Source organism: Rattus rattus, chromosome 18, assembly GCF_011064425.1.
Source record: "Rattus rattus isolate New Zealand chromosome 18, Rrattus_CSIRO_v1, whole genome shotgun sequence".
NCBI classification, from domain to species: Eukaryota; Metazoa; Chordata; class Mammalia; order Rodentia; family Muridae; genus Rattus; species Rattus rattus.
The window spans coordinates 42,030,042-42,044,336 of record NC_046171.1 but is presented as its reverse complement, the minus strand read 5'-3'; the positions used below and the strand labels follow the sequence as shown (position 1 = coordinate 42,044,336).

Sequence of the window (14,295 nt, the reverse complement as noted above, 5' to 3'; positions counted from 1 at the left end):
TTTCTGGATCTCTGCCCTTAAGGAGACTATAGTCAGGAGATTACCCAGACTATCCTGATATGGCCTCTGTCACGAAGAACCTCTTCAACCTCCAGCTCACTGGTCAGCCTGAGGATGGGTTCTTGTTGCCGCTATGGGTGGTCTTCTGCCCTGGGCCGTCGAGAAGTGTGTATACAGCAATACACCTCAGAGGGGAGAAACATACCACCTCCCAGGTGTGCCCAGGCCATGTTCCCGTGATTCATTGGTGGACAGACAGCCCATGTCTGTAACTCATGCAGGCTTAAAAACAATTACTTCTCTCAGCCTTTAGTTCTGGGCACGGCTGCTCCTTCACCTTCCTCAGCACCATGGCAAATGGCTGTGGCTGCAATAGCCGGAAACTGGTCAACATGCTGTCTTCATGTTATTGCAGATCCTTGTCAGGTTTTTTTTTTTTGTTTTGTTTTTTTTTTTTTGTTTTTTTTTTGTTTTTGTTTTTTTTTTTTTTTGTTTTTTTTTTGTTTTTGGTTTTTTGCATGGAGAGCTTAGGTTTTCTTGTAGCATGGTGGCGTCTGGGCAGTTAGACACTTACCTGGCACTTCAGAGCGCCTGAGGAAATATTCTAACTACCAGCTAAGAAGGTTCGGTGGGTGTCATATCAGGTGTCTGGTACCTATCATTGTTTCCGATTTTTTTTCTCCTTTCTCCCCTCCCTTCCTTGTACTAGAGGCTGAGTAGGTGGCCCCCTGCATCTAGGCAAACATTGTATCCAGAGGTGTCCCTTGGCCTTATTTGTATTATGTATTTTGAAATAACTTCTCCCTAAGACACCAGGCCCAGCGTTCTGGGGTTTGTTTGCAGGGTCTGTCTATGTAGCACTGCCTGCAGGGCACTGTAGCCACGTCGTTCTCAAGTGCACAACAGTCCTCAGGCCTCGGCCCCCTGAGTGCTGGAACGATAGCCTGCCCCACTACGTCCACAAGTAAAGATTCAAGGGACAGATCACGAGCCCTGTTTCTTTTTGGTTGAGTTATCAGCAGCACATTGTCAGAACATGCTGGGAGGGCTGGAGAGATAACTCAGTGGTTAAAAGCACTGACTGCTCTTCCAGAGGTCCTGAGTTCAAATCCCAGCCCCACATGGTGGCTCACAACCATCTGTAATGGGATCCATTGCCCTCTTCTGGTGTGTCTGAAGACAGCGACAGTGTACTCATGTAAATAAAATAAATCTTAAAAAAATAGAACAGGCTAGGATAAGGGGTGTTTGAAGTATTGTGGGCTATTTTGGAAGTATTATCTGTTCTTGGCCTAAGAAATTTTGAAAAATGTGGTTTTCATTAATAAAAAATAATAAAGTCATGAAGATACTTTTCCTCATGAAGTTTTTAAAAATTCAGATTTGCTTTTAATACAAACTAAAAGGCCATCCTATAAATATTTAACATGTCCTAAACACCCTGGATTACCCTGCTGCTCAAAGAGCATGTATATATGCATGTATGTATACGTGTATATGCATATGTGTATGTATATGATGTATATGTATGTGTATATGTACATATGTGCACATGCTCCCTCCATCCTACAAACCCCAATTAATCCAGGTAGGTGTTGCAAAGCTCATGAGTTTTTGCACTAAGATATTTGGAGTGGTGTGTGTGTGTGTGTGTGTGTGTGTGTGTGTGTGTGTGTGTACGCACGCACATTATTTACATGTCGAGAGGATGGAAGAAGAGATTACTTGGGTGGAGAAAGGATTAATGATGCAGGATGATGGAGGTTGAAGGAAACTTCTAGAACAGGAACGAACTCTGAAGACTTAATGGCTGGAAGGAGGGATGAGGGACTGGCAAATATTCAAGGTGAAGGTGGGTCTGCTGGAAGCATCACTTTCGTGTGATCATTTGCTGTTAAATGCCAGCATAGCTGTCTCTCAGACTGCTTTTCCTCCACCTCCAAGCTGAAGTATTCTTCCTGGTAGCTTCCACCTTCTTTTTCCCGAGTAATAGAAATTGGCTATTCTAAGAATAGAGCCAAATCTCAAATGTAGGTACTTGGGGAAATTTACTGACAGCACAGATCTGGCAAAGCTTCAGAAAAACATAATACAAAACTTACCCCCTTGCCACGCAACAGCCTTGGCTTGGAGAGGGCTTCCTGAGAGAAGGGGTGTTTGAGAGCATCGAAAGACACAACGTGAGGTCAAATCGTGCATACAAACTGGCCTGTTTTCTGCTGGAAGCAGGTTTCCTGATTGCCTGCTCTTGCCATTCTAATGACTCTCTGGATAGCTCATCTCTTGCAAATCAATAGCCCAGACTTTTATTCACATATCAATTCAGTCGTTACCCCAGTTCCCTTTTGATTATCCCACAAATCAGCAGACCATGGCCCCAGTTCCCTGATTCTTAGAAAAAGGCAACAAGCACTTTTAAAAAAAAATATATATATATTGCAAATGAATTCAGAGATCTGCCTGCCTTTGTTAGCAAAGACAATGAGCTAGTTGGGTTGGATCCTGTCCAGAGATGACCATTATTTCCACCACACCTGGGCCCAAACTAGCTCTGTCCTAGGCCGACCCGGAACTCGGGAATCTGCCTGCCCTATTGTCTGTTTCAGGTCTGTGAAGCCCCGCATATGATTCATATCACATCCTTACATTTTGCATAGTTGAGAATGTGTGTATTTTTGAACTCATGTTTTCAGAGTTCTTTCCCACAGCCTTGAGGGCTGTCCTGAAGGTCTCAGCATTTACCATTTTGCTGAGACATAGACACACACTTGCCTCATATATATACAGATAAGCCTTATGCCCGCCCACATCAACCATCAACACCTGAGGAGGCCCTGGTGGCTCTGTTTCAGGGGCAGGAATCATGTCACGTCATTTCTTGCCTGGACAAGCTGGACTTGGCAAGATTTAATATTGAAACTTCAATTTTATGAATCTTGCATGAGTTAAATTGTTTTCTAAGTTTATTATATTATTTCATTGAAACATCTCAGGTACCACATACACACATATATACACACACATATTCATATATACATACACATATACACATATAGACACATACACACACATATACATACATACACAGACACATATATATATACACATATACACACATACACATACACTTATAGACACATATATACATACATACACCTATACACATATATATACATACATACATACACATACACAACATACACACACACACACGCATTCCTTGGGGATTTTTCACTTGTTTTTTGTTTTTCACTTGTCAGGGTCATTTTTCCAAAGCATTTTTAATTTTATGTTTCTAACAACAAAATAAAGTATAACAAGGTTAAACAAAAACCATCACATGGAAGTTGGACAAGGCAAACCAACAGAAGGAAAAGAGCCCCAAAGAAGCCACAAGAACGAGAGACCTACACGCCACGCGCTCAGGCATCCCATAAGTACACTAAACTGAAAGCCACAGTTTATATGCAGAGGACTTGGTGCGGACCTGTGCTTGCCGCCCCAGTCTCTGTGAGTTCATATGAGCTTTTCTCAGTTGATTCTGAGGGACTTGCTCTCCTGGTGTCCTTCCTCCGTCCCCTCTGACTCTCACGACCTTTCTGCCTCCTCTTCTGCAAGGTTCCCTGAGCTCTTAGGGAAGGGATTTGACGGAGACATCAAATTTAAGGCTGAGTGCTCTAAGGTTTCTCTCCCCCGATCTGTGTGTGTGTGTGTGTGTGTGTGTGTGTGAGAGAGAGAGAGAGAGAGAGAGAGAGAGAGAGAGAGAGAGAGAGAGAGAGTGTAGGTCTCCATATTTTTCTCATCTGTTGCAGGAGGAGGCCTCTCTGATGATGGCTGAGTAAATCCCTGATTATGAGTGTAGCAGAGTATCATGAGGGGTCATTTTCTCATTCTTATTTTAATTGTTTTTATTTTTAAAGACTTTATTTGGTATTTGCTTGGTATTGTCCCTGGGCTATCTAGTCTCTGGTTCTTGGCCCTTTAAGCAGTCTTGGGTTTGGGTCCTATATCATGGAGTGGGCCTTAGGTCAAATCTATTTCTGGTTTAAAAAGATGGCTTGTTTTTTTTTGTGTCCGCATTATAGGAATATTGCAATACGGTCCAGCTGGATTCTGGGGTAGATTATCGGAAAAGGGAACTCGCCCCTGCCGGGAAACTCTACTACCTGTAAGTGTTCTTTTTGTGTGTGTGTGTGGTTTTAAAGTTTTTTTTTAGCTTATAATTTAATGACTTACCAGGAAAAGATTAAGGAAATAAGTGCTTTATTAGAACCCGAAAAACTAATCTGAGTTTTATAATTTTTAAACAATGTAATGCTGTTAACTTCTTTATACTGCTTTCACCATTCACATTTGCGTCCTTTTGGATGTGCGATTGGGTGAGACCTTAATTATGTTTTTGGGGAGGAAGTGACAGATGGTCAGGAAGTAATGAGTGTCCCCTCAAAAGAGGCTGTGACATTAAGAGAGTATCTTTAATGTGCTAAAGGAATTAATTATTTGTGGATGTCTCTGACAAGTGTTCCATCCTGTCCCCCCGAAGTTGTTGCCGTATTTTGTTGGACAATCTGTCCGTATTTACTGTTGTTGATTGACGCCCATGTATAACTGATACAAAATGTATCCTATATGCAAATGTAACAGTATATCTTGAAGTCCTTCACAAGATCTTCCTGAGCAGAAGCAATTTATCTAATAGATGTATTCAGCACATGTAGTTAAGTTATTGCTGAGAAAACAAATACAGTCTGTTTGAAAATGTCACTTGTGAGGACCCCGGGCAGGAAAAAGTGCTTTCTAGATGCAACTGTTGTTCAGTGTCTGCCAACAGTGTTTGGCGCACCGTGGGCTCTCAGGAGCTGCATTCCAGGCCTAATTGTAATTTCACTAAAGGGCATGTTTCTGGTAATTTAAATTTTGATGACGACGTGCCTAAGAGAGGTTGAGGAAACTTCTTGTCTTGCCGCCTTGTAAGCAGAAGTACTTACTGTTTCTGAAGCAGAAATTAGCCGGGGAAATCGCATAATTAAAATTGCATACTTTATAGCGCAGCAAAGGGACTGTTGCAGCTTATATCCAGAGGCTGATGATTATTATAGCTGCTCCTTCATCCGCCCTTAAGTAGTCTTTAAAGTACTTTATGATTCTTAACTATTCTCTGAATGCTTTTGTCTGCTCTCATGTGGACGCTTTCTTCCCCGATTCTTTTATCTTGAGTTTTTTTGGACCCTTTATTTTTTCTGATGCTAATAACCTTCCCCTGACTTGCTGTGACCCATTCCGTGTTGTTTCCAGGAGGTAGTAGGTGTCAATAAGTGGTTACTTCCTCGATTCTTTCTTCAAAGGACTATTCCCTGTTTTTAGGCAAAGTATTATGGAAAAATTAAAATATTTCTCAGTGAGGAATTGCTTACGTGAAGAAAATGGGCTGGGGCCTAGGTCTGTCTGAAGAGCTGGCTGTGCAGGTATGAGGACTGGGATCCCAGCAGCCTTGGAAAAGCTGGATGTGGCCATATGTATCCTGGCACGCAGTGCTAGGGACGTGGAGACCCGAGGCTCTGGGCTTCCTGGCCAGGCAGCATAGTCGGGTCTCTAAGGTCTAAGAGACACTGTCTCGAAAAATATGATTGAGGAAGTTACCAGACATAGGCACGCACACGTCTGCATCATGAAGTCTCTGTCACGGTGCTAACACTGCCTCAGTAGGGTTTCTTGAGGTAAAAAAAAAAAAAAGCTGCTTTTGCTGAAAGCATAGACATTTTACCTAACCCTGGGGTATCCAGTTATTTCCCTGATTTTATTTTTTTTAATTTAATTATTTTTATTTACTTTCTTGTGTGTACGTATGTGTTGACACGTTTCGTGAAAGTTCATACTCACACGCATTTCTCAGGAGCATGTGGAGGTCAGAGGCAGCTGCTCTGTGGGTTCTGGGGATCAAAATCAGGTGTCTGCTTTTGGAGCAAGTACCCTCTGAGCCATCTCGCCTGCCTGCCCACGACGAGGGGACTCTAGCAGAGCGAAACTCAGTTTCTAAGACATGCAGTGGGAAAACACAGACTCACGCTAACATCTCGGAGTCCGGGGAACCAGGCTATACAAGCCCTGAGATACGGCCGAGTAGGAGGCTCAGAGTGTACCCCTTACTTCCTCAAGTGAGCCCTTAGGCAGAGCTCCTTCATGGCGGAGTAAGAGAAAATCCCCTTAGGTCATGACAACAGTTCTGCTTTAACTGGATTTTTTTTTATTTTATTTTTTGTCTTTCTTTTTTGTGCTATTAGAGATTGAACCCAGGACCTCACAGAGACTGGGCAAACAAAACACTAAACTACCAAACTATACCCCAAGCTCTGTTATTTTACTTTTTATTATCTATTTTTAAAAGATTTACTTTTATTATTTTAAATTATGTGTATGGATTTATCTGGTGGCGGCAGGTGTGTGTGTGTGTGTGTGTGTGTGTGTGTGTGTGTGTGCATGCGTGCATGCGTGCGTGCGTGCGTGCATGTGTGTGAATGGAGGCACGCTATAGGCCAGGGGTATAGGTTCCCTGGAGCCAGGGTTACGTACATACACATGGCCGTAAGCTGCCTGGATTGGGTGCATGGAGCAAAGTTCAGGTCCTCTGCTAGTGCGGCCGTGGCCTCCGAGCCGCCCTTCCAGCTTGGGGCTTTTGTTCTGAGGCTCTCTCAGTTGTCCTCGCTACCCTGAATCGTCTCTGACAGCAAGCGGGTCTTGAACTTGGGAGCTTCCTGCCTAATCCTTCTGAGCATCTGTGATTACAGAGCCCCAGAGCCAGCGTATCTTATAGCAAACCTTACTGCATTTCCCCTCGTAACCGACTCTTGCATGCCGTGCTGTTCTCTTGCCCTGTCAGACGTGTTTCCTCGTCACTCTCTGGACAACATCTTTTGTAAATATATGGTCCAGACTACTCCCTGTCTGTTTCGCTGGAAGGAGAACCGAGCTTGTCCCCCCAGTGCAGCGCCTACAAAAACCATTCCCACACACGATCGTTAATTACATAGAAACATTCAGATGAGATCAATGTATTCTGGCTGTGGATCGGAGGCTAGACTAGAAAGTCATTAGCTCAGCACTTCACTACTGCAGGCCTCCAAAGGCACTGAAAAACGTCCCAAGCCGGAACCCAAACAATACTAAAAACTGCCAGAGTTCATTCAGAACAACCTGCAAAGTTGGCATGGAGTGAGGCGTACAGCTCAGAATATTGTCTGCTTCCTGAGAACTGACTCACACGGACATTGCCTATTCTGTCATGCCTTTCCGTTGGAGTTGTGTGCGTGTGTGTGCGTGTGTGTGTGTGTGTGTGTGTGTGTATGTGTGCGTGTGCTTGTACCATGGCATGCATGTGGAGGTCAGAGGGCAGTCCCGGGTATCAGCCCTTGCCTTCTGATTTGTTCAAGTCAGGGTCTTGTTTGTTATTAAGCTGCCTGCTCCGGGCAAGCTGGCCCTCGAGCGTCCAGGAGACCTCCCACTGCTGTAGGAATGTTAGGATTACAGGCGCACAACCTCATATACAGCTCTACACTAGGTGCCGGGGATCCGAAGTCAGGCTTGTGCAGAGAGCATGTTTAGCTTTTGAAACACCACCGCCTGCCCCCAGCCTCTAGACTGCCTGTCTAAGTAGGTTCCAGAGTGGTCGCTTAGGTCAATGTTAGCAAGTTGCCAGCAACAGAGAGTTTGAGTGTAAATGCTCAAATTCACACATGGCTGAAACCAGCCTGTCCCTGTCCAGGTTTTCCTCCTGTAGTACTGTACCTTTAGTCCTCCGACAAGCACAGTTTCTTTCTGGGTTCTTGCTGAGGTGGTCTGTTAAAACCAGGTGGTTCCATTAGGTTTTGGATTTCTCGTTTGTATCTGTGGGGCCACCTGGAGCACTGACTTATTTTGAACCTCATGGAACTTGTCACGCATGACCCGTGTCACACTCACCCAGGAATTTTCTCGCCTCAGATTAGCTCTTTGTTTGGGGCTGGTAACAGGAGAGGGTATCTTTTTGTACATGCAATGACCATGTCTGTCCAGCAGGGGGCACAGCCATGGAGGTGGCCTCATGGGATGCTGCCCTGGCCATTTTGCGGTCTCTTCTGCAACAGGAGAGTCCAATGGTTTCCTGAAGAGAGAATTTCCGGCCACCTTAGTCTCACGTTTCCTGTTTGTTTTTCATTTGCTTCTAGGAACTGAGAAGTGTGAGGTCTTTCTGATAAGTCTGTGGAAGGATCTAGAATGGGACATTATAAGTACACAATCCATCCTTCCCAAACTTACATACACCTCCATTCTCAGCACATCAGCCATGGCCTCACGGGAAGATTTGATTTCATTTTCTTTTAAATTGTGTGTGTGTGCACGTGCGTGTGAGTGTGTGTATATGTGTGTATGAGTGTGTATGTGTGTGTGAGTGTGTATGTGTATATGAGTGTGTGTGTATGAGTGTGTGTGTATATGAGTGTGTGTGTAGTGTGTGTGTGTATATGGTGTGTGTGTGTATGGGAGGTGTGTGTGTATGAGTGTGTGTGTATAAAAAAAAAAAAAAAAAAAAAAAAAGGGGTATTGGGGTGGGGATGGGGGGTTGGTGTTGGTTTGGGTTTTTTTTTTTTTAAATTAAAAATAGCAAAAAAATTTTTTTTTTCTCCCCTCCCGGGGTATTTTTCTCCTTTTTGAGACAAAAAAAAAAAAAAAAAAAAAAAAAATGAGTGTGTGTGGTGTGTGTGTGTGTGTGTGTGTGTGTGTGTATGTGTGTGTGTATGTGTGTGTATGTTTGTGTATGAGTGTGTGTGTATGTGTGTGTATGGGGCTGACTTACAGTTCAGAGGTTCAGGCCATTATCATCATGGCAGGAAGCATGGCAGTGTCCAGGCAACAGGGTGCTGGAGAGGAAGCTGATAGTTCTACATCTTCATTCAAAGACAGCAGAAGGAGATTGTTTTCCAGGCAACTAGGAGAGGGCCTCCTTCTACCCACACCGCTGGCACATCCTAGAAGTGCCCCCACCCGCCCACTGCCGACTGCTCTTGTCTCTCCCCTCTGCTCTTCATACCTCTGAGTCCCACCCCCTGCTTCCCTTCCCCTCCTCTCTCACACCCAGCTCCCTTCCTCCATCTACCTCCACTATCTCTGTTATTTCTCCTTCTGAGAAAGACTCAGTGCTCCTTGAACCTCGGGTCCTCCTTGTTACTTGGCTTCTGTGGGTCTGTGGATTGTAGTGTGGTTATCCTGTACTTTATGGCTAATGTCCACTTATATTCCATGCATGTCCTTTTGTGTCTGGGTTACCTCATTCAGGGTGATATTTTCTAGTTCCATCTGTTTGCAAAATTCATGATGTCTTTGTTTTTGATAGCTGAGTAGTACTCCATTGTGTAGATGAACCACATTTTCTGTATCCATTCCTCTGTTGGGGGACATCTGGGTTCTTTCTAGCTTCTGGCTATTATAAATAAGGCTGCTATGAACACAGTGCAGCATGTGTCCTTGTTATATATTGGAGCTTCTTTTGGGTATATGCCCAGGCATGGTATAGCTGGGTCTTGAGGTAGAACTATTGGAAATTTCCTCAGAAAACGCTAAATTGATTTCCAGAGTGGTTGTACAAGTTTGCACAGCAATGGAGGAGTGTTCCCCTTGCTCCATGTCCTCACCAGCATGTGCTGTCCCTTGAGTTTTTGATCTTAGCCATTCTGATGGGTGTTCTTTACAGACCTTGAAAGAACAATTCTGAACTTCATATGGAAAAACAAAACAAAAAACAAAACAAAACAAAAAACAAAACAACAACAACAAAAAAAACAAACTCAGGTAGCTAAAACAATCCTGTACAAGAAAAGAACTTCTGGAGGTGTGGTGGCCATTCCCAGCAATGGCCTGACTATATCTGGAATGAACTACAATCCAGAAATGGAGGGCTCACCTGTGATCTAGATCTGCAGGCATCGTGACTATGAAAAGCTTAGGCCCAGGTAAGGTGTACAGAGACCTTTAATCTCTGAGTTCAAGGTCAATCTACAGAGCAAGTCCTAGGACAGCCAAGCTTAGCTAGTGAAGGAGCTGGAAAACAGAAAGCTGGTGATAGTGTGATAGAACAAGGGGAGCATGTTCCAGCCCCAGCAAGCAGCAGAACTTGGCAGCTTCAGCCGTGTGGTTGATTTAGAAGAGAAGAGCATCACTGAGGTGAAACCTTCCGGAAAGTGTTTTCTAAGAGCACAAAGAGGCTGTGTTCCAGAGATGCCAAGATTGTACCTCATGCTGCAGCTGGACTTGGTAATGTGTGAGAGTCACCCAGGTGGTACTGGTTTTGAAGGCATGAAGGGGTCATGAAGAGCAGCTGAAGAAGCCTATGGGGACCAGGGAGTGGAATGTGGTAGTTTGAATATGGTTGGCTCAGAGGGAATGGCACTGTTAGAGATGTGGCCCTGTTGAAGCAAGTGTGTCACTGTGAGGGTGGGCGTTCAGATCCTCCTCCTAGCTTTCTGGAAGCCAGTCTTCACCTGACTGCTTTTGAATCAAGATGTAGAACCCTCAGCTTCTGCAGAACTGTATCTACCTGGACACTGCCATGCTTCTGCCTTGATGATAATGGACTGAACCTCTGAACCTGTAAGCCAGCCCCAATTACATGCTGTCCTTATAAGAGTTGCCTTGGTCATGGTGTCCGTTCACAGCAATGGCTACCCTAACTAAGACAGGAGGATACCCTAACTAAGACTTCAAGCAATATTAAAAATGGCATGGTATTGGTATAGAAACAGACAAATTGATAAATGGAATCTAATCAAAGACCCAGAAATAAACTCACACACCTATGAACACTTGACTTTTGACAAAGAAGCCAAAACCATACAATGGAAAAGAGAGAGCATCTTCAGCAAATGGTGCTGGTCTGACTGGATGTCTGCATGTAGAAGAATGGAAATAGATCCATATTTATCACCCTGCACAAAGCTCAAGTCCAAGTGCATCAAAGACCTCAACATAAAACCGGATACACTGAATCTGATAGAAGAGAAACTGGGGAATAGCCTTGAACTCATTGGCACAGGAGACAACCTCCTGAATAGAACACCCGTAGCTCAGGCACTAAGATCAACCATTAATAAATAGAATCTCCTAAAACTGAAAACCTTCTGTAAGACAAAGGACACTGTCAACAGTACAAAATGGCAGCCAATCTTACTTTCAACTGAGGGCTAATATCCAAAATAATAAAGAACTCAAGAAGTCAGACGCCAGCAACTCACAAAGCACAATAAAAAATGGGGTGCAGAGCTAAGTAGAGAATTCTCAACTGAGGAATCTCTAATGGCCAAGAAACACTTAAAGAAATGTTCAACACCCTTAGTCACCAGGGAAATGCAAATCAAAATGACTCTGAGATTCCACAGACCTGGGATTTTTGCGTTCTCTGCCTCTGAGTTCAGATTGCCTCCTAGTATTTTATGGATCTCGGCAGAAGAAGTGTCTTAGTCAGGGTTTCTATTCCTGCACAAAACATCATGACCAAGAAGCAAGCTGGGGAGGAGAGAGTTTTATTCAACTTACACTTCCACGTTGCTGTTCATCACCACAGGAAGTCAGGACTCAAGCAGGTCAGGAAGCAGGAGCTGATGCAGAGGCCATGAAGGGATGTCACTTACTGGCTTGCTTCCCCTGGCTTGCTCAGCTTGCTCTCTTATAGAACCCAAGACCACCAGCCCAGGGACAGCACCACCCACAATGGGCTGGGCCCTCCACCCTTGATCACTAATTGAGAAAATACCTTACAGCTGAGTCTCATGGAGTCATTTCCTCAGCTGAGGCTCCTTTCTCTGTGATAACTCCAGCTTGTGTCAAGTTGATACACAAAACCAGCCAGTACCAGAAGCAAAACATCTGAGTCAGAAAGACGGGGTTTTATTGGTCTTTTACAGAGAGCAGCCTGAGTGTTAATATTTGTCATTCCTTCCTGGTGCCCAGGTCTCGTGGGTGGGAAGGAGTTTTCCCAAGGCCCAGATGATTTCAGAACAGGCCTTGAGTCCTGTGCCCTGAGAGGAGCTCTGGCTTGTGCGGAACCCATCATTTTCCAGCCAGAAGGAAGATGTCTGCCTTTTGTCTCATGTGTTACACTGTCTCATCTCAGTACAACCTTGGGGAGAGTGAAGGCCTTGCCTTCTCAGCACCCCAGCTCAGTGTATAGGAGAATATAGACCATGAAGACCTCTAGAGGTCCATCTCAACAGGCCACTTATCAAAGCTGAGAACTTTTATTTCAGTTGGCTTCCATCTTCCAGACTCGTCACCACTGTGACATTAATTACTACAGCAGCATCCCTATGGAACCCATGTCAGTGGGCTAGTGCTTCATGGCTGTCTTAACTGCGGGAGTGTGGGGATTGTGGAACCTCCTGAAAATGAAGAAAATATGATTTAGTTACTTTAGACATAACCTATATTCATCAATTTTCATATATATATATGTATATATATATACATATATATATATCGCATCCATCCATTGAACAGATTTCAAATACCACTTTCTTCTTAAATACTTCTTCAGGAAAAGCTCCTCCCCACAGCTGTTCTTAGATTTCCTTCCAGAAACAACTTTTCCAACAAGAGACTCATTTTGGTGGCTGAATCTCTGAGGTCCAATTCTTAACGGCCACAGCTACTTGACACAAAAAGCCCTCTGGCGCTCGCTCCAAGGCCAGAGCTCTGTTTGAGGGAGAAAGACCCGAGAAGGAAGGATGAAGCTCATCTCACACCCACGTCGGCACAGCTAAAACACCCGGCTTCTCTCCTGCGGTGTCTTTATAAATGCTTCTCTTTCGCCCATCAGCTGCGAGGTCCGCGTCATCGGTAATGTTTCCTAGTTTATTGCTATGCCTTCCCACACCTGAAACCTTGGCATCAATTTTTTAGACAAAAGTTTTAATTAATTTTATAAGTGCTTGGGTGTTTTGCCTCCATGCTGTGTATCGTGTGCGTGCCTGGTGTTCTCAGAGGCTAGAAAAGGAGTCTGATTCCCTGGAACTGGGGTTACAGATGGTTGTAAGCCACTATGTGTGTGGGGCGGTGGACTGTGAAAAGTACCCTGATTTCTGGTCGAGATTGGCCGAATCCCCAGGAGACCCTAAAAGGGATGGCAGGAGCATTCCCAGTCTCCTAAGATATCAAGCCCTCACGTAGCTGTGCCCCTCCCCACAGACCCCTCTAGAGAGGTTTGAGACAGATCAGTCATGTAGGGCAATGCCCCAAACCCCTCCTCCACAGGTCACATAGGCTCAAGACAGATCAGTCATAGAGACAGGACCACGCCCCCAAATATGTAGATGAGGTCTTCCCAAGCTCTTCCCAAACCAATAGGAAGCACCTGCTGTCAGACACTGACCTATCAAAAAAACTGTATTTTAGAGTCATGTTCAGGATTAAAAGTGCGTGAGAATCACTCCATTGTCTGAGAGCTTCTGTCACAAGAGCTGTAACACTGCCACTTGGGGAAGAGATCTGCTCTCCCAAAATCGCCACCAGAAGCCCTCCTGCACCGCTTGCTGGCTAGCCAGTCCCCTGCTGGGCCTGAAACAGAGGCAGGACAGCACCTGCCTGAGTTCTTGTCCCTTCTCTTGAACCCACGCACCTAGCCAGACCAGAGATCTCTGTGGAAAACCTCAGGCCCACACATGTGGGTCCTGGTTATTGAACCTGGGTCTCTTTGAAGAGCAGTCTGTGCCCTTAACCACTAAGCCATCTTGACAGGCCCTTAATTTTGACCAGGAACCACGTGTCTGCTTGTGTCTGTTTGTGGGTGTGAGCATATGAGTGTGGGGCCTGCAGAGGCCAGGGCATTGTAGTTAAAGTTATAGGCAGTCGTAGCTGCCTCACATGTCAGTCCAACGCAGGTCCTCTGCAAGAGTACGTGCTCTTAAGAACTAAACCATCTCTCTAGTCAAACATTGGCAGAATTGTAGCCCCTGCCTGGAAGGTTGCCACTTCCTGGTTGGGAAGGTACCCAAGACATCATGGGACCCCTTCACCATACCCCACAGTCGTAAGCCAGGTAGCCCTTCCAGATGTTGGTACTTTGTATTTTGAACCTCATGCCGTTTGTCACAGTGAGAGGCCTTTCATCTCTCCCAACAGTGCTCTGTACGTCCCAGTGTACAACACGCTTTAAAGCTCTTCTTACATTAGTGCCTTTTTCCTTTCAAATGAACTTATCCCCAATTTTATTTTCAGTGGCTTTAATACTATCATAAAAGGCAATGTTTTATTTTGCATATTGATCTTGCCGAA

General features: G+C 44.7%; 1 protein-coding gene across 1 annotated transcript in view; it reads left to right on the top strand.

Moving 5' to 3' along the window:
- The window catches only part of Afg1l (AFG1 like ATPase), a 159,415-nt gene that overhangs the window by 105,212 nt on the left and 39,908 nt on the right, over positions 1 to 14,295 (top strand). Inside the window, exon 8 of the mRNA XM_032888755.1 lies at positions 4,086 to 4,168. Coding sequence (XP_032744646.1) covers positions 4,086 to 4,168 — 83 coding nt within the window. The remainder of the gene's footprint in view (positions 1 to 4,085; positions 4,169 to 14,295) is intronic.